A 12,790-nucleotide genomic window follows, 5' to 3' on the forward strand; every position below is an offset into this window, starting at 1 on the left:
AAGTCAGAATGGAGGAAGTGTGTGTCGGATGGAGATTCTCAGCTTTTAGGGGATGAGAGAGGAAGCGAAGTTCAATATAAATTAGAATTGATCGGATGGGCTGATGGGCCAAGGAGTGGCAAAATGAGTTTAGATAAATGTGAGGTGTTACATTTTGTAAGGCAAATCAGGGCACGACTTATATAATTAATGGGAAGTGATGCTAAACAAAGTGTCCTTGCAGGTTCATAATTCCTTGAAAGTGGAATTGCAGGGAGACAGGATTGTGAAGAAGGCATTTGGTACGCTTTCCTTTATTGATCAGAGCATTGAGTACAGGGGTTGGGAGGTCATGTTAGGCCACTTTTGGAAAACTGTGCAATTCCAGTTGCCCTCCTCTGGAAGAATATTGTGAAACTTAAAAGGGTTCAGAAAAGTTTTACAAAGATGTAGACTGAGTTGGAGGGTTTGAGCGATATGAAGATGCTGAATATGCCAGGGATAATTTCCCTGGAGCATTGGAGGCTGATGGGTGACCTTACAGAAGTTGATAAGGGGTATAGATAGGTTGGATAGCCAAAATCTTTTCCCCATGATAGGCAACTCCAAACCTAGAGTGCAGAGGTTTCACGTGAAAGGAGAAAGATTTAAAACGGACCTGAGGGGCAACTTTTTCACACAGAGGATAGTGCATGTTTGGAATGAGCTGCCAGAGGAAGTGGTGGAGGCGACTACAATTACAACATTGAAAAGGCATCAGGATGGGTATGTGAATAAGAAGGATTTAGAGAGATACAGGCCAAATGCTGGCAAATGGGATTAGATGAGTTTAGGATATCTGGTCGGCATGGATGAGTTGGACCGAAGGCTGTGTTTCTGTGCTGTATGACTTTAATCATCTTGTGTGAAAGCAGAAGTGTTGTTGTGAAGATTGGACTTTCAGAGCAGCTTTCAAAGATGTTTTGCCTTTACTGGAAGCAGAAGAAGTGACAATGAAGTATTTCATTGGTGAGACAGCAACTGAGTACGTGAGCACGTTTAGGATTTTGGTGGAAAGTGGGAATTCATTGCACTGTGGGGGTGAAGTGCTTTAAGGCTTCCCAGCAGGAAAGACAGTGTGCTGATTGGGGTATCCAGTGAAGGGTTAGGTGGATTTTTGTTTTAAACTGCTCATTTCGGCCAGCCTCCAACATTGTATTTCCAATGCTGTCCATCAGAAGGAGCTGTGTGTAACTGGTATCGTTAGAAGCCTTACGGTTTTCAGTACTGCAGGAATGGCATTGTTTCATCAGCATTGTAAAGGTTTCTGGCAGCAGAGGGAGGTGTGGGCTGTGTTCACTAGAAACGATTAAGCATTTAGATAACATACATACGAGAGGGCAGGGTGGGATTTGTCTTTCGATTTGCAGAAGGTGGGAGATTCTGGGAGCTGTGATCTGAGGCAAACACAACTGCGGTAGATCATAGAAGCCCTACAGTGTGGAAGCAGGCTATTCAGCCCATCAAGTCCATTCTGACCCCTCCGAAGAGCATCCTGCTCATACACCCCTCCCACCCCCACCTCTTCGGGAATCAAGGATTCGGGATAATGCAAGTAAGAAGAGCTGAGATGATGGATAGATCAGCCACGATCTCAATAAATGGTTGCCATAAGGCACAAACAAATTCAAATTCGGCCAATCAGTTTAGATTTTGCCCCAAAATACCAAAGTCCAATCAAGTTTGAATTAAATATTTCGATAATATTAACACCAATAAAATGATCCGATGTTTTGGAGTATAACACCAGGCATTTTTGTGAGTTTTAATATTCTCTGTGTTGGACATAAAGAGTAAAGTTGTTAATTTTTACTTTAAATATTTACCTCTGGGATAGTTCTTTGCCCCTCAAACTTTTACATATTACTGCATGGGGTGAATCACTTCTGTGTTGATGGTTCAATTTAGCAGAGGGGGTTACCCCGTGTCGTAACAGTGCTGCAACATAACAAAAGTGAATGAATTGACTGCACACATTGAAGAGAATGATTTTGATCTGGGACTCCTTACAGAGACATGGCTTCAGGATGACAAGGATTGGATCCTAAATATTGAGGGGATTTGTGGCATTCAAGTCGAATGGGAAGCTAGGTAAAGGTAGAGGGTTGACACTGCTAATCAAAGCACTGATCACAGGGTAGTCTGGTGTCAGCTCGGATTTCAGGTCCTGGTTTCTTTGTCCTCTATTGATCTCCCTGTTCCCACATAGTTGTTGTCTGTTCTCAGCTCTGCTTCATTTCTGCTGAAGCTTTAACCTCCTTTGACACCTTCCAGAACAATAAATCATTCAGTCAATCAAAGTCCAACCCACACTCTCCCAGCCTGTCAACCATCCAGACACAGAGTATCATACCAGAAAATATAACAAAAAAGATGAAAAGTTAGAATTAAATAGGTGCTTGTGTCTGTTCATTGGCAAGTAAACTAGAAATAGGGGTCTGCCAAGAATCTTATAGTGTCCTAATTGAAGATTGTCTCTCCCTTACATCTATGTATTAGGACCCAGCTATGATTTATAACAATATTTACATCAACAGAAATAAAGCACCTGTTATGCAATAGACCTAGAGATATACAGTATGGAACTAGACTTTTTCTCTCTCTCGTGTGTGCGTGCGCGCACACACACACACCAAGGTCTATGGGGTGAATTTGTATTTGCAGTTACCATGTATTTTGCTCAAAAAATGCACAATCTGCAGGCAGACAATACATAGAATATTTTATAAATTCCACTTTGGAAATAGAACCAGTCTGATTCAAAAACTGGGATACAGACAGACTCTGGCCTCACACCTTTCATGCATTGTCTGAGCTGAGTTGTCATCTTTTCTAATAAAACCTTAAGTTATCTCGAGTAGGTGTCTTATAAGAAGTTCTGGGGTTTCCATATTAATGACACCAGCAACTCTTTCTAAAAGATGAAAGACTTTACAATCCAGGTTTCTTCAATGTATCATTTCAGTGGCATGACTCTAATGTTTTGCTGTAAACTCAGTGTCTTATGATCTTATACTCCACAACCACCTGATGAAGGAGCAGTGCTCCGAAAGCTAGTGCTTCCAAATAAACCTGTTGGACTGGCGTCATGTGATTTTTATCTTTGCCCAGGTTAGGGTGGATTGGCCCTGCTAAATTACCCATAGTGCTCAGGGTTTTGCAGGTGTGGGAGAATTGTTAGAAGCGATTTGATTCCACCTTCTCGTGACTGTCTGTGTGAACTTTGGTATGTTCTCCCCCTTCTGTTTGCGTGGGTTACCTCTGGGTGCTCCGGTTTCCTCCCACAGTCCAAGGATCTGCAGTTTCGGATGGATCGGCTGTGCTAAAGTGTCCAGGTATGTGCAGGTTAGAGTGGGTTAGCCATGGGGAACTGCAGGGCTGTAGAGTAAGTTGATGAGTCTGGGTGGGATGCTGTGTGGAAGGTCGGTGTGAATTTGATAGGTGAAATGGCCTGCAGGGATTATATAATTCTCCTGCTTTAGCCATATGTGGATTGAAAAATGACTGCTGTGGGAGGAGTAGGTTCCAGTTCATGGGACACTGCCCCAGTCCTGGGGAAGGTGGGAATTGTGCTGTCTCTCTCCCCACCCACTGCCCCCATCCATTCTCTCTCGCCCCGCAACTCTCTGCCCCCCATTTACTCTCTCTCGCCCTCATTGTCTTCCTCCACCCTTTTTCCCCCGAGTCTTTCCTTTCCACCCCCACCACCCTCTGTTCCCCCCAGTCTCTCATGGCCCCCACAATCTGTCACCCTGTCCATTCTGTATCTCTTCCAACTCCCACTAAACTTTCTCATGCCTCGAGCTCTCTTTGATCGCTGTATCAAGCTCATCTCAGAAGAGAGAGAGAGAGAATGGTTGGTGATGACACTGCCTGGGAGATAGGGGTGCACGAGAAATGGCTGATCTTTCAAATTCAGAATAGCTAAAATAATATATTCAGAAACAGCATTAAAGTTTGAACGCATGTTCAATTTTATATTAAGACAAAGCTGCAGCCATCTTTCTCAAACTTGCTTTGAACTATGTGCAGTTGAGGACAGGCTGTTCGGGGTGAATGAGGCTTTTGTCCAAAATGTCAATTTTCCTGCTCCTTGGATGTTGCCTGACCTGCTGTGCTTTTCCAGCACCATAGTCTTGACTCTAATCTCCAGCATCTGCAGTACTCACTTTCACCTGTTAGGGGTGAATGGCCGATACCTAGTCTTGAAAATTGGTTCTGTTAGAAGGTGTAGAGGTGTATTCTACCTTCAAGAGAGTTGAAAAGTGAGCAGAACCACCTGACATAGCACCAAACGTTCTGAACAAGGTAACAATTTAACATTTTAACAGCTCAGTAGCTGGGTTGCCTGGAGACAAAAATATACTCAATTTTGGCCAATTGATTTAAATCTTGCCCCAAAATACTGAATTCCAATCAAGTTTGAATTTAGTATTTTGCGAATATTAGTTAGCACTGCTGCCTCACACCACCATGGTCGATTCCAGCCTTGGGTGACTGTGTGGAGTTTGCACATTCTCCCTGTGTCTGTTTGGGTTTCCTCTGGGTGCCCCGGTTTCTTCCCACAATCCAAAGATGTGCAGGTTTGGACAGGGCACTTCTTGAGGGGAATTAACTTTCACACTTTTTTTTCTACTCCTTAGGTCCTTTTTAAATCTTTTCCCTCTCACCCTCAACCTATGCTCTCCCGTTTGGGAGTCCCCTACCCTGAGAAAAAGATGAGTAGTCAAATAAAATGCAAAAGAAATAAAATGTCGAGTCGCAGGATAAATATAAAATGTCGCTCCAGCGTTTCTTGTCTCCAATTGTCATTTGGGCACAAAACCTGTCAGTAACACCAGCAACTTCACAGAGCGTCTTGCGCATGCTCCTCGGTGACAACTGCGCATGTTCGCCGGTGTCAGCAAAACCTGTGCGTGCTCCTGGTTGTCCGCGGAAACTGCGCGTGATCTCCTTTTGTTGGGCCAATAGGAAGCACTGGAGGACCGGAAGGAGCGTAGTCCTCCTGCTAATCAGAGACACCCTATTGTCTGTCTCTCACAATCTCAATTTATGGAGGGGACAGATTCTGGAAAAGTTGGGCCAGGTCTGTGTCTCAGTTGGCAAACTCATGGAAAATGCAGTACCATGATGTGAAGTGATAGCATTCCCTTGTGGGGTGGGGAAGCAGAAAGGAGATGCATTGTTTAACTGGTGATATATTAGGATGTGGAGAAAGTGAGGACTGCAAATGTTGGAGATCAGAGTCGAAAAGTGTGGTGCTCGAAATGCACAGCAGATGAGGCAGCATCCGAGGAGCAGGAGAGTCAGCGTTACAGGCACGAGACCTTCATCAGGAATGTGTATAAAGGGGCCTCAGCATCCTTCCATACCAGTCAATGCCAGTTGTCAGATAGATGTAGCAAGCAATGAGCAAAGCACGTGTTATATTAGCAAGAGTAATTGAGTCCAGAAGTGGGGATGTCTTCCTGCAGTTATGGGATCATTGAATATATTCAAGGCTGAGTTCATCTGATTTTGGAACAACAAAGAAGTGGATGTTTATGGGGGAAGGCAAGAAAATGGTTTTCAGACCATTGCAGAACAGTTACCGAGTCAAACAGCACAGAAACAGTCCCTTCAGTCCAACTACTCCATGCTATGTTCTCAAACTAATCTAATCCCACCTGCCAGTGTTTGGCCTATATCCCTCTGTCACAAAGCTGGTCCTTTTACTAAAAGCTGGTCCTTCTTCTCAAGGATGCTGTGTCCTTAGTTTTTTTCAGAGCGATGGTAAAAAAAACCCGGGCTCCGAAGCGACTGGTTTAGTACAGAGATGAAAAATGGTATTGGGAGGCATTTTTGGTTATATGTGAACAGATGAGTCTTGAGGCCAAAGCTTTTATGTTTTAGAAGTGACCTGTATAATGAAAGGGTGTGGTCAGTCCTGAAAGCTGAAGTCTCGTTTGGGTTAAGCAGTGGACTATGTGGAGAATGACTGCTAACATTCTCTCCTTCTTCTGGCCTTCTAACTTCAACTGTAAGCCTCTGTTTCAGTTTTACTTTTTTTAAGGGGTTTTTGTTTGGTACTGTTGTGTACCAGCATTGCAAAGAGTGTTATTAGTTTCTCCACAGCTTGTACTGTACTTAATAAAGTTTGGTTGTTCACAGAAGTTGGCGTATTGCAGTGTAAGAAGCTCAAGCAAAAGAACTTAACAAAGGAACCTAAGGGATAAGTCTTTCATGCAGAAAGTGGCGTGTTTAAGTAAAGAGCTGTCAGAGGAAGTGGTGGGTGCTGGTACAATTATGACATTAAAAGGCATCTGGATGGGTGTACGATTAGGAAGGGTTGAGACGATATGGGCCAAATGCTGGCAAATCGGCCGAGATGAGGTTAGGTTATCTAGTTGGCACGGATGAATTAGACCGAAGGGTCTGTTTCTGTGCCTAATATCTCTATCACTCTGGCTTGCCACTAACATTTGCCACATCTATGTGTACAGTTTCTCTCTGGTGTCAGTGTCAATGCCTTGATATCTCATTCTTAACCGGACTGGCAATGATGACTTTTGTAATCTTTTCTTACAGACTATCTAAAGACAGAAGTTTCAAAGTCAACAGATGAAGGGCTTATGTTCAAAATGTTGATTCTCCTGCTTCTCTGATGCTGCGCTTTTCCAGCGATGCAGTTTTTGGCTCTGACTCTCCAGCGTCTCCAGTCCTCCCTTTCACATCAGTGTCTGACAGTTACTCAGTCCATCAGGACCACAACAATTTTCAACTATGATTCTGTGAGAAGGAGCAAAGCTTTCTTTTTGGTTCCTGTTTGAGTACGGGGGCACTGGTTGAAAGACCCTACTGTTGCAGCGCACTGAGTGTGGAGCCTGAAACAACTCTACTGCCTGGAAAGAAGAATTCATGGCGGGGTTGTACACGTGTGTGTGCAGCTGAAGCTTCGGCCATGGAGAAACCCGAGGAAACACAACCTGTTGAGAAACCATGGAATTGTGGCGACTGCGGGAAGGACTTCTGTGTCCCATCTGTCCTGGCGGCTCATCAGTGCAATCACACTGGGAAGAGGCCATTCTCCTGCCCCGAGCGGGCAAAGGGCTTTACTTGCTCCTGTGTCCTGCTAGCCCACCAGCATATACACACTGGTGAGAGGACGTTTTACTGCTCCGTATGCGGGAAAGGGTTCACTTGGGTGGACAACCTCCAGACCCACCAGCGATGTCACGCAGGGGAGAGGCTCTTCAATTGCCATGAGTGTGGGAAAGCCTTCAGCGACTCCTCCAACCTGCTGACGCACTGGCGAGTCCACACGGGGGAGAGGCCCTTCAGCTGCCCAGAGTGTAGGAAGGCCTTCAGCAATTCCTCCATCCTGCTGGCCCATCAGTGGGTCCACACGGGGGAGAGGCCCTTCAGCTGCCCAGAGTGTGGGAAGGCCTTCAGCAATTCCTCCATCCTGCTGGCCCATCAGCGGGTCCATACGGGAGAGAGGCCCTTCGGCTGCCCAGAGTGCGGGAAGGCCTTCAGCTGTTCCTCCTCCCTGCTGACCCACCGGCGAATCCACACGGGGGAGAGGCCGTTCAGCTGCCCAGAGTGTGGGAAGGCCTTCAGGAAATCGTCCCACCTGCTGGCCCATCAGCAGATCCACACGGGGGAGAGGCCCTTCAGCTGCCCAGAGTGCGGGAAGGCCTTCAGCTATTCCTCCTCCCTGCTGACCCACCGGCGAATCCACACGGGGGAGAGGCCCTTCAGCTGCCCAGAGTGCGGGAAGGCCTTCAGCTATTCCTCCTCCCTGCTGACCCACCGGCGAATCCACACTGGGGAGAGGCCCTTCAGCTGCCCAGAGTGTGGGAAGGCCTTCAGGAAATCGTCCCACCTGCTGGCCCATCAGCGGGTCCACACAGGGGAGAGGCCCTTCAGCTGCCCAGAGTGTGGGAAGGCCTTCAGCAATTCCTCCAACCTGCTGGCCCATCAGCGGGTCCATACGGGGGAGAGGCCCTTCAGCTGCCCAGAGTGTGGGAAGGCCTTCAATAAGTCCTCCAACCTGCTTGCCCATCAGCGGGTCCACACGGGGGAGAGGCCCTTCAGCTGCCCCAAGTGCGGGAAGGTCTTCAGCAGTACCTCCACCCTACTGAGACACCAGCGGGTCCACACGGGGGAGAGGCCTTTTGCCTGCTCTGAGTGTTGTAAGGCCTTCAGCAATTCCTCTGACCTGTTGTCCCACCGGCGGGTCCACACCAGGGAAAGGCTATTCAGCTGCCCCGAGTGTGGGAAGGGGTTCACCCGCTCCTCCAACCTGCTGGCCCACCAATGGGTTCACACCGGGGAGAAGCCGTTTGCCTGCCCTGACTGTGGGCGGAGGTTCACGTTGTTCTGCAACTTGCGGAGGCACCAGCAGGGGCACCAGTGCATCCAACAATCAGATTCCACCAGTGACACTGCTGTGGGTCACCCCCAAGGCTGAACCTCCTGCCCATTCTGACAGTGGGTGCAGTGAGCTTTTTTTTGTTTTGTGCTGGACTCGCACTTCCCCCCCCCCCCCCCCCCCCCCCCCCAACAAGCCCACCTACATGGCTCAGGGGTGGCATGGTGACTCCGTGGTTAGTACCACTGCCTCACGATGCTGACCTGGGTTCAATTCCACACTCGGGATGACAGTCTGTGTGTAGCTTTCACGATGCCCCCCACCCCGCCCCAGCACGTCTCTCAGTCTCTAATGCTCTAAATAAAAATATCTTAGCTTGTCCAACCTCTCCCTTTTACATAGACCCTTGAATCCTGGTAACATCCTTGTGTATGTCTTCAGCACTCTTCCAAGTTTAATAACATATTTGTTATAGACACTGCCCTGTCTACATATTTTGTTGGAAATATAGGACCTAATCCAAACTGGATAATCTGGCTGATGGGACAGGAAACCACTTCCTTTCTTGAGAGACAAGTCTCCTGGAAAGAACTGGCTGGCTGACTGATCTACTGACCCTCACAGTGCCCCACTGCCCTCAGTTATCTGGAGGGAGTCCACACATTTGCCGAAGGTAGTGCTTGAAACCTTTATCATCTTTGGGATGGATCCCCATTCATTCCGTGCTATGGAGTCATGCAGCCTGGAAACAGACCCTTCAGACCAACCAGTCCATGATCCCCAACTAAACTAGTGCCATCCATCTGCTCCTGGCCTGTATCCAGTTTGTCAATAGTTTTGTTCATTTGTTCACCATGAGAGTTGGACAAATAAATTGCTGATTGTTGATTTTAAAGTGTTGAGGATTTATTCTTATCACTAGAGCAGGTTACACCACTTTTAATGCTAATTTTACAGATTATTAGGTGACACGGTCCTCTGGGTGTTTCTGTTTGAGAAAGGTGGTGCTGTCAACCTTCGCTTTATAAGAGTATTGACGTGATGTACTGCTGAATGCAATGGAATCAACATGAATCCCAGCCTCTCACTGTGGTTGTGGGTGAATCGCCTTAATTTGGCTCTTAACTCAGAAACTGCACACAATTAACTGCTGAAACAATGATTTACACTTTATTGTATGCAGCAACCAAAAATAAAACTCCTCAAGTAACCAAGTTCAACCTCACAATTTGGCTATCACCCAATTGATGGCAGAATTTAACTGAGTTTCCACCAAAAGTATCTGTCTCTGGAAGTGTCCAGGGATTCAATGCAGCATTCTTCTTCCAAGTACTGCTGCCACTTCATTCTGAGGTTGAATTCTGGTGGAGATTCCTCACTTTCAAATCGGTGATGTGATGCTTCTTTAGATTCTAACATCACCTCCCCACATTTCTGGAGATCTCCGGTCTGTCGTTTACCTTCTTATCCTCGAGGTTTAGTGGTTTGCTTGGTACAGCCTTTCCTGCAAAAAAACCCTTTACGTCAGGGCCTTCCTTCCACAGACAAACTTAATTGTCCTTTTGTCATGAGCTTATTAAACACTTAGCTCATCTGTCCCAGGAAACAGCTTGTTGTTTTGCGTCCTTCTTCCCAGGGATGGTTAACTAGCAGAAATTAGGCCATTCAGCCCATTGAGTCTGCTCCACTATTCAATCATGGCTGATATGTTTCTCAACCCAATTCTCCCCATAACCCTTGATACTTTAGAATGATTGAATCTACTCCACCATTCAATGGGCTGAATGGCCTAATTTCTGCCTCTGAGGTCTTCTGATGTAGCAGTTTCTCAGTGGCCGTTTTGTTTCTTGGTCCAGAAAGAGTTCCTGCTGACTCAGGGAATTTGGAAAGTTCTGCAGTTTAAAGGACCACACCACATTCCCATCTGCCTTCGCCTGAGATACTGGCAATTCCCAACATCCTTTGGTATCCCTGAAAACAATCGAGGTGTCTGGAAATCTCTGCTGCTACTCTGGAACAGAAGGATTATGGGGAGAAAATTCAGAAATCTGATGTGCAAAGAGACTATGGAGTTCTACTCCAGGATTCTCTCAAGGTAAACTTGCAGCTTGAGTTAGTGGTTAGGAAGGTAAATATTTTGATCAGACTTGAATATAAAAGCAGGGATGTACTTCTGAGGCTCTGAGAGGCTCCGGTCAGGCCACAATTGGAGTACTGTATGTCGATTTGGGCCCCATATCTCAGGTAGGATGTACTGGCCCTGGAACATGTTCAGACGTGGTTCACAAGAATGGTCCAGGAATGAAGACTTTAACATATGAAGAACATTAGAGGACTCTAGGTTTATACTTCATGGAGTTCAGAAGGATGAGAGGGGATCTAATGGAAACCTACAGAATAATGAACGGCGTGGATGTTGGGAAGATGTTTCCATTCGGAGGAGAGACTAGAACCTGAGGGCTCAGCCTTCGCGTCAAGGGAAGACCCTTTAGAACAGAGGCAAGAGAAACTTCTTAAGCCAGAGTGTGGTGAATCTATGGAATTCACCGCCACAGAAGGCTGCGGAGGCCGAGTTACTGAGTATATTTAAGACTGAGATAGATCGGTTCTTGAGTATCAAAGGGTTCAAGGGTTACGGGGAGAATGGGGTTGAGAAACGTATCAGCCGTGATTGAATGGCGAAGCAGACTCAATGGGCTGAATGGCCTAATTTCTGCTCCTATGGTCTTGTGATATGCTGATGTGTGGAGTGGTGAGGAGGGGGGAAAAAAAGAGATGAAGAGAGAAAGGCAGTTAAGGTGAAGCTCGATAGAGACGAAGGAAATATAAGAATTGTATGATAAATGGCAGAACACATAGGAGCACTGGCATACAGAGGGATCTGGGCATATAGATCCGTGGAAGTGGTAATGCAGGTAGGCATGGTGGTCAAGAAGGTACACAGCACGCTTCCTTCAGTGTAAGAGTTACATTACAGCTGTTTATTCTGCACACCTGCGTTCGATTTTAGTGTCAGGCAACTATCTGTGTGGAGTTGGCAGATTGTCCCTGCACCCCACCTCCCGTGTCTGTGTGGGCTTCCTCCGGGTGCTCCGGCTTCCTCCTACAATCCAAACTTGTATAGGTTAGGATTAGCGAAGCTAAATTACCCATAGTGTCCAGGGAGAGGCAGGTTAAGTTGGATCGTCTGTGTGTAAATTGCCCCAATGTTCAGGGATGTGAAAGTTCGGTGCATTATCGACATTTACTCCTGACTAATGGGGGTAAGAAAACGGGGCTCCACGTGTTAATCTTTAGAGGGCCAGTGTTGACTTGTTGGGCTGAATGGTCTGTTTCCACGCTGGAGGGATTCTGTGATAGTCAGAGGTGTTTTTTTCCCTCCAAAGTGGAAAAGTCAACTAAAAGAGGTTCAAGGTGAGAGGGGGACTGTTTGGGGGAGAAGTGGTGGGGGTGGGGAATTTTCACAGAGGGATGGTGGGTTTCTGGAACGCACTGCCAGTGCAGGTAGTGGAAGCAGGCACCTTAACAACGTTTAAGATGTATCTTGATAGACGCATGAACGGGAGGTGAACAGAGGAACAGAAACCACACATGGGCAATAACTAGCAGATCTAAGTAAGGATTAAGAATTAGCACATGCTTGGAGGTGGTGCCTAAACTAAATAAGAAGGGCCTGTGATTGTGCTGTATTGTATTGATACAGCTTTCCCCCACTATTTGAAAGTAAAGTGTTCCTTTCATAAGCCGAAATGGCCTAAAGCAAAGAAGCAATTACCATGAATTAATTTATATTATGCCTTTCTTTGTAAAAGCGACAATCCTCTTCAGATTTCTTTTGGTTTGTGAGAACAGGTATTAATGTAGGTCTTTTGTAAAAGTGAAGTAGTGTAAAGTGAACTTTCGAAAAGTGGGGGATACCTTTATGCTGATGGAGGGGAGATGGGGGAGCAATGAAGAGGGGTGGATGGAGGCTCCGGTGGAGAATAAACACAGAGACCAATTGAGCAGCTTGGCCTGGCCCTGTGCTGGAGACTCAATGGGACAGAGACAAATGTATCTATTTCAGGTATACCTGCAGAATGCTCCATCCAGGATAAAAAAATGTCCTTCATCTGCTTCAGCATACAGGGCAGATGAGCAGTTTCTCCCCGGTGTGGACCAAGAGGTGATGCGACTGAGTGGAGCCTTTCCCGTGCTGAATGCAGGTGAATGGCCACTGCCCGGTGTGCAAATGCTGATGAATATCGCGCAGGCGGGGAAGGGAAACCGTTCCTACACTCCCTGCATTTTCATGATTTCTCCAAGGTGCAGGTGTCCTCATATTTCTCCAGGTTCAACAATCAGTTGAAACTCGCTCACACTTACAGCATATGCGTGGTGTTACTGGTGAACCCTCTGATTATTGGAGTCTGTAAAGCA

The 12,790-nt window shown here is 46.6% G+C and overlaps 2 protein-coding genes across 3 annotated transcripts in view; one reads left to right on the forward strand and one right to left on the reverse strand.

Moving 5' to 3' along the window:
• The window catches only part of LOC140460964 (uncharacterized), a 384,505-nt gene extending 375,969 nt beyond the window's left edge, over nucleotides 1–8,536 (forward strand). The window contains exons 1-2 of one of the 2 annotated variants that reach the window (XM_072555708.1): nucleotides 4,278–4,326; nucleotides 6,586–8,536. In XM_072555708.1, the coding sequence (XP_072411809.1) occupies nucleotides 6,959–8,470 (1,512 nt within the window). In that variant the 5' untranslated portion in view covers nucleotides 4,278–4,326; nucleotides 6,586–6,958 and the 3' untranslated portion in view covers nucleotides 8,471–8,536. Of the gene's footprint in view, nucleotides 1–4,277; nucleotides 4,327–6,585 lie in introns of those variants that run through there. The other variant, XM_072555709.1, reaches the window with a different exon arrangement.
• The window catches only part of LOC140460064 (uncharacterized), a 507,032-nt gene that overhangs the window by 351,701 nt on the left and 142,541 nt on the right, over nucleotides 1–12,790 (reverse strand). The window lies entirely within an intron of this gene.

This window comes from Chiloscyllium punctatum, chromosome 36, assembly GCF_047496795.1.
Source record: "Chiloscyllium punctatum isolate Juve2018m chromosome 36, sChiPun1.3, whole genome shotgun sequence".
Lineage (NCBI taxonomy): Eukaryota > Metazoa > Chordata > Chondrichthyes > Orectolobiformes > Hemiscylliidae > Chiloscyllium > Chiloscyllium punctatum.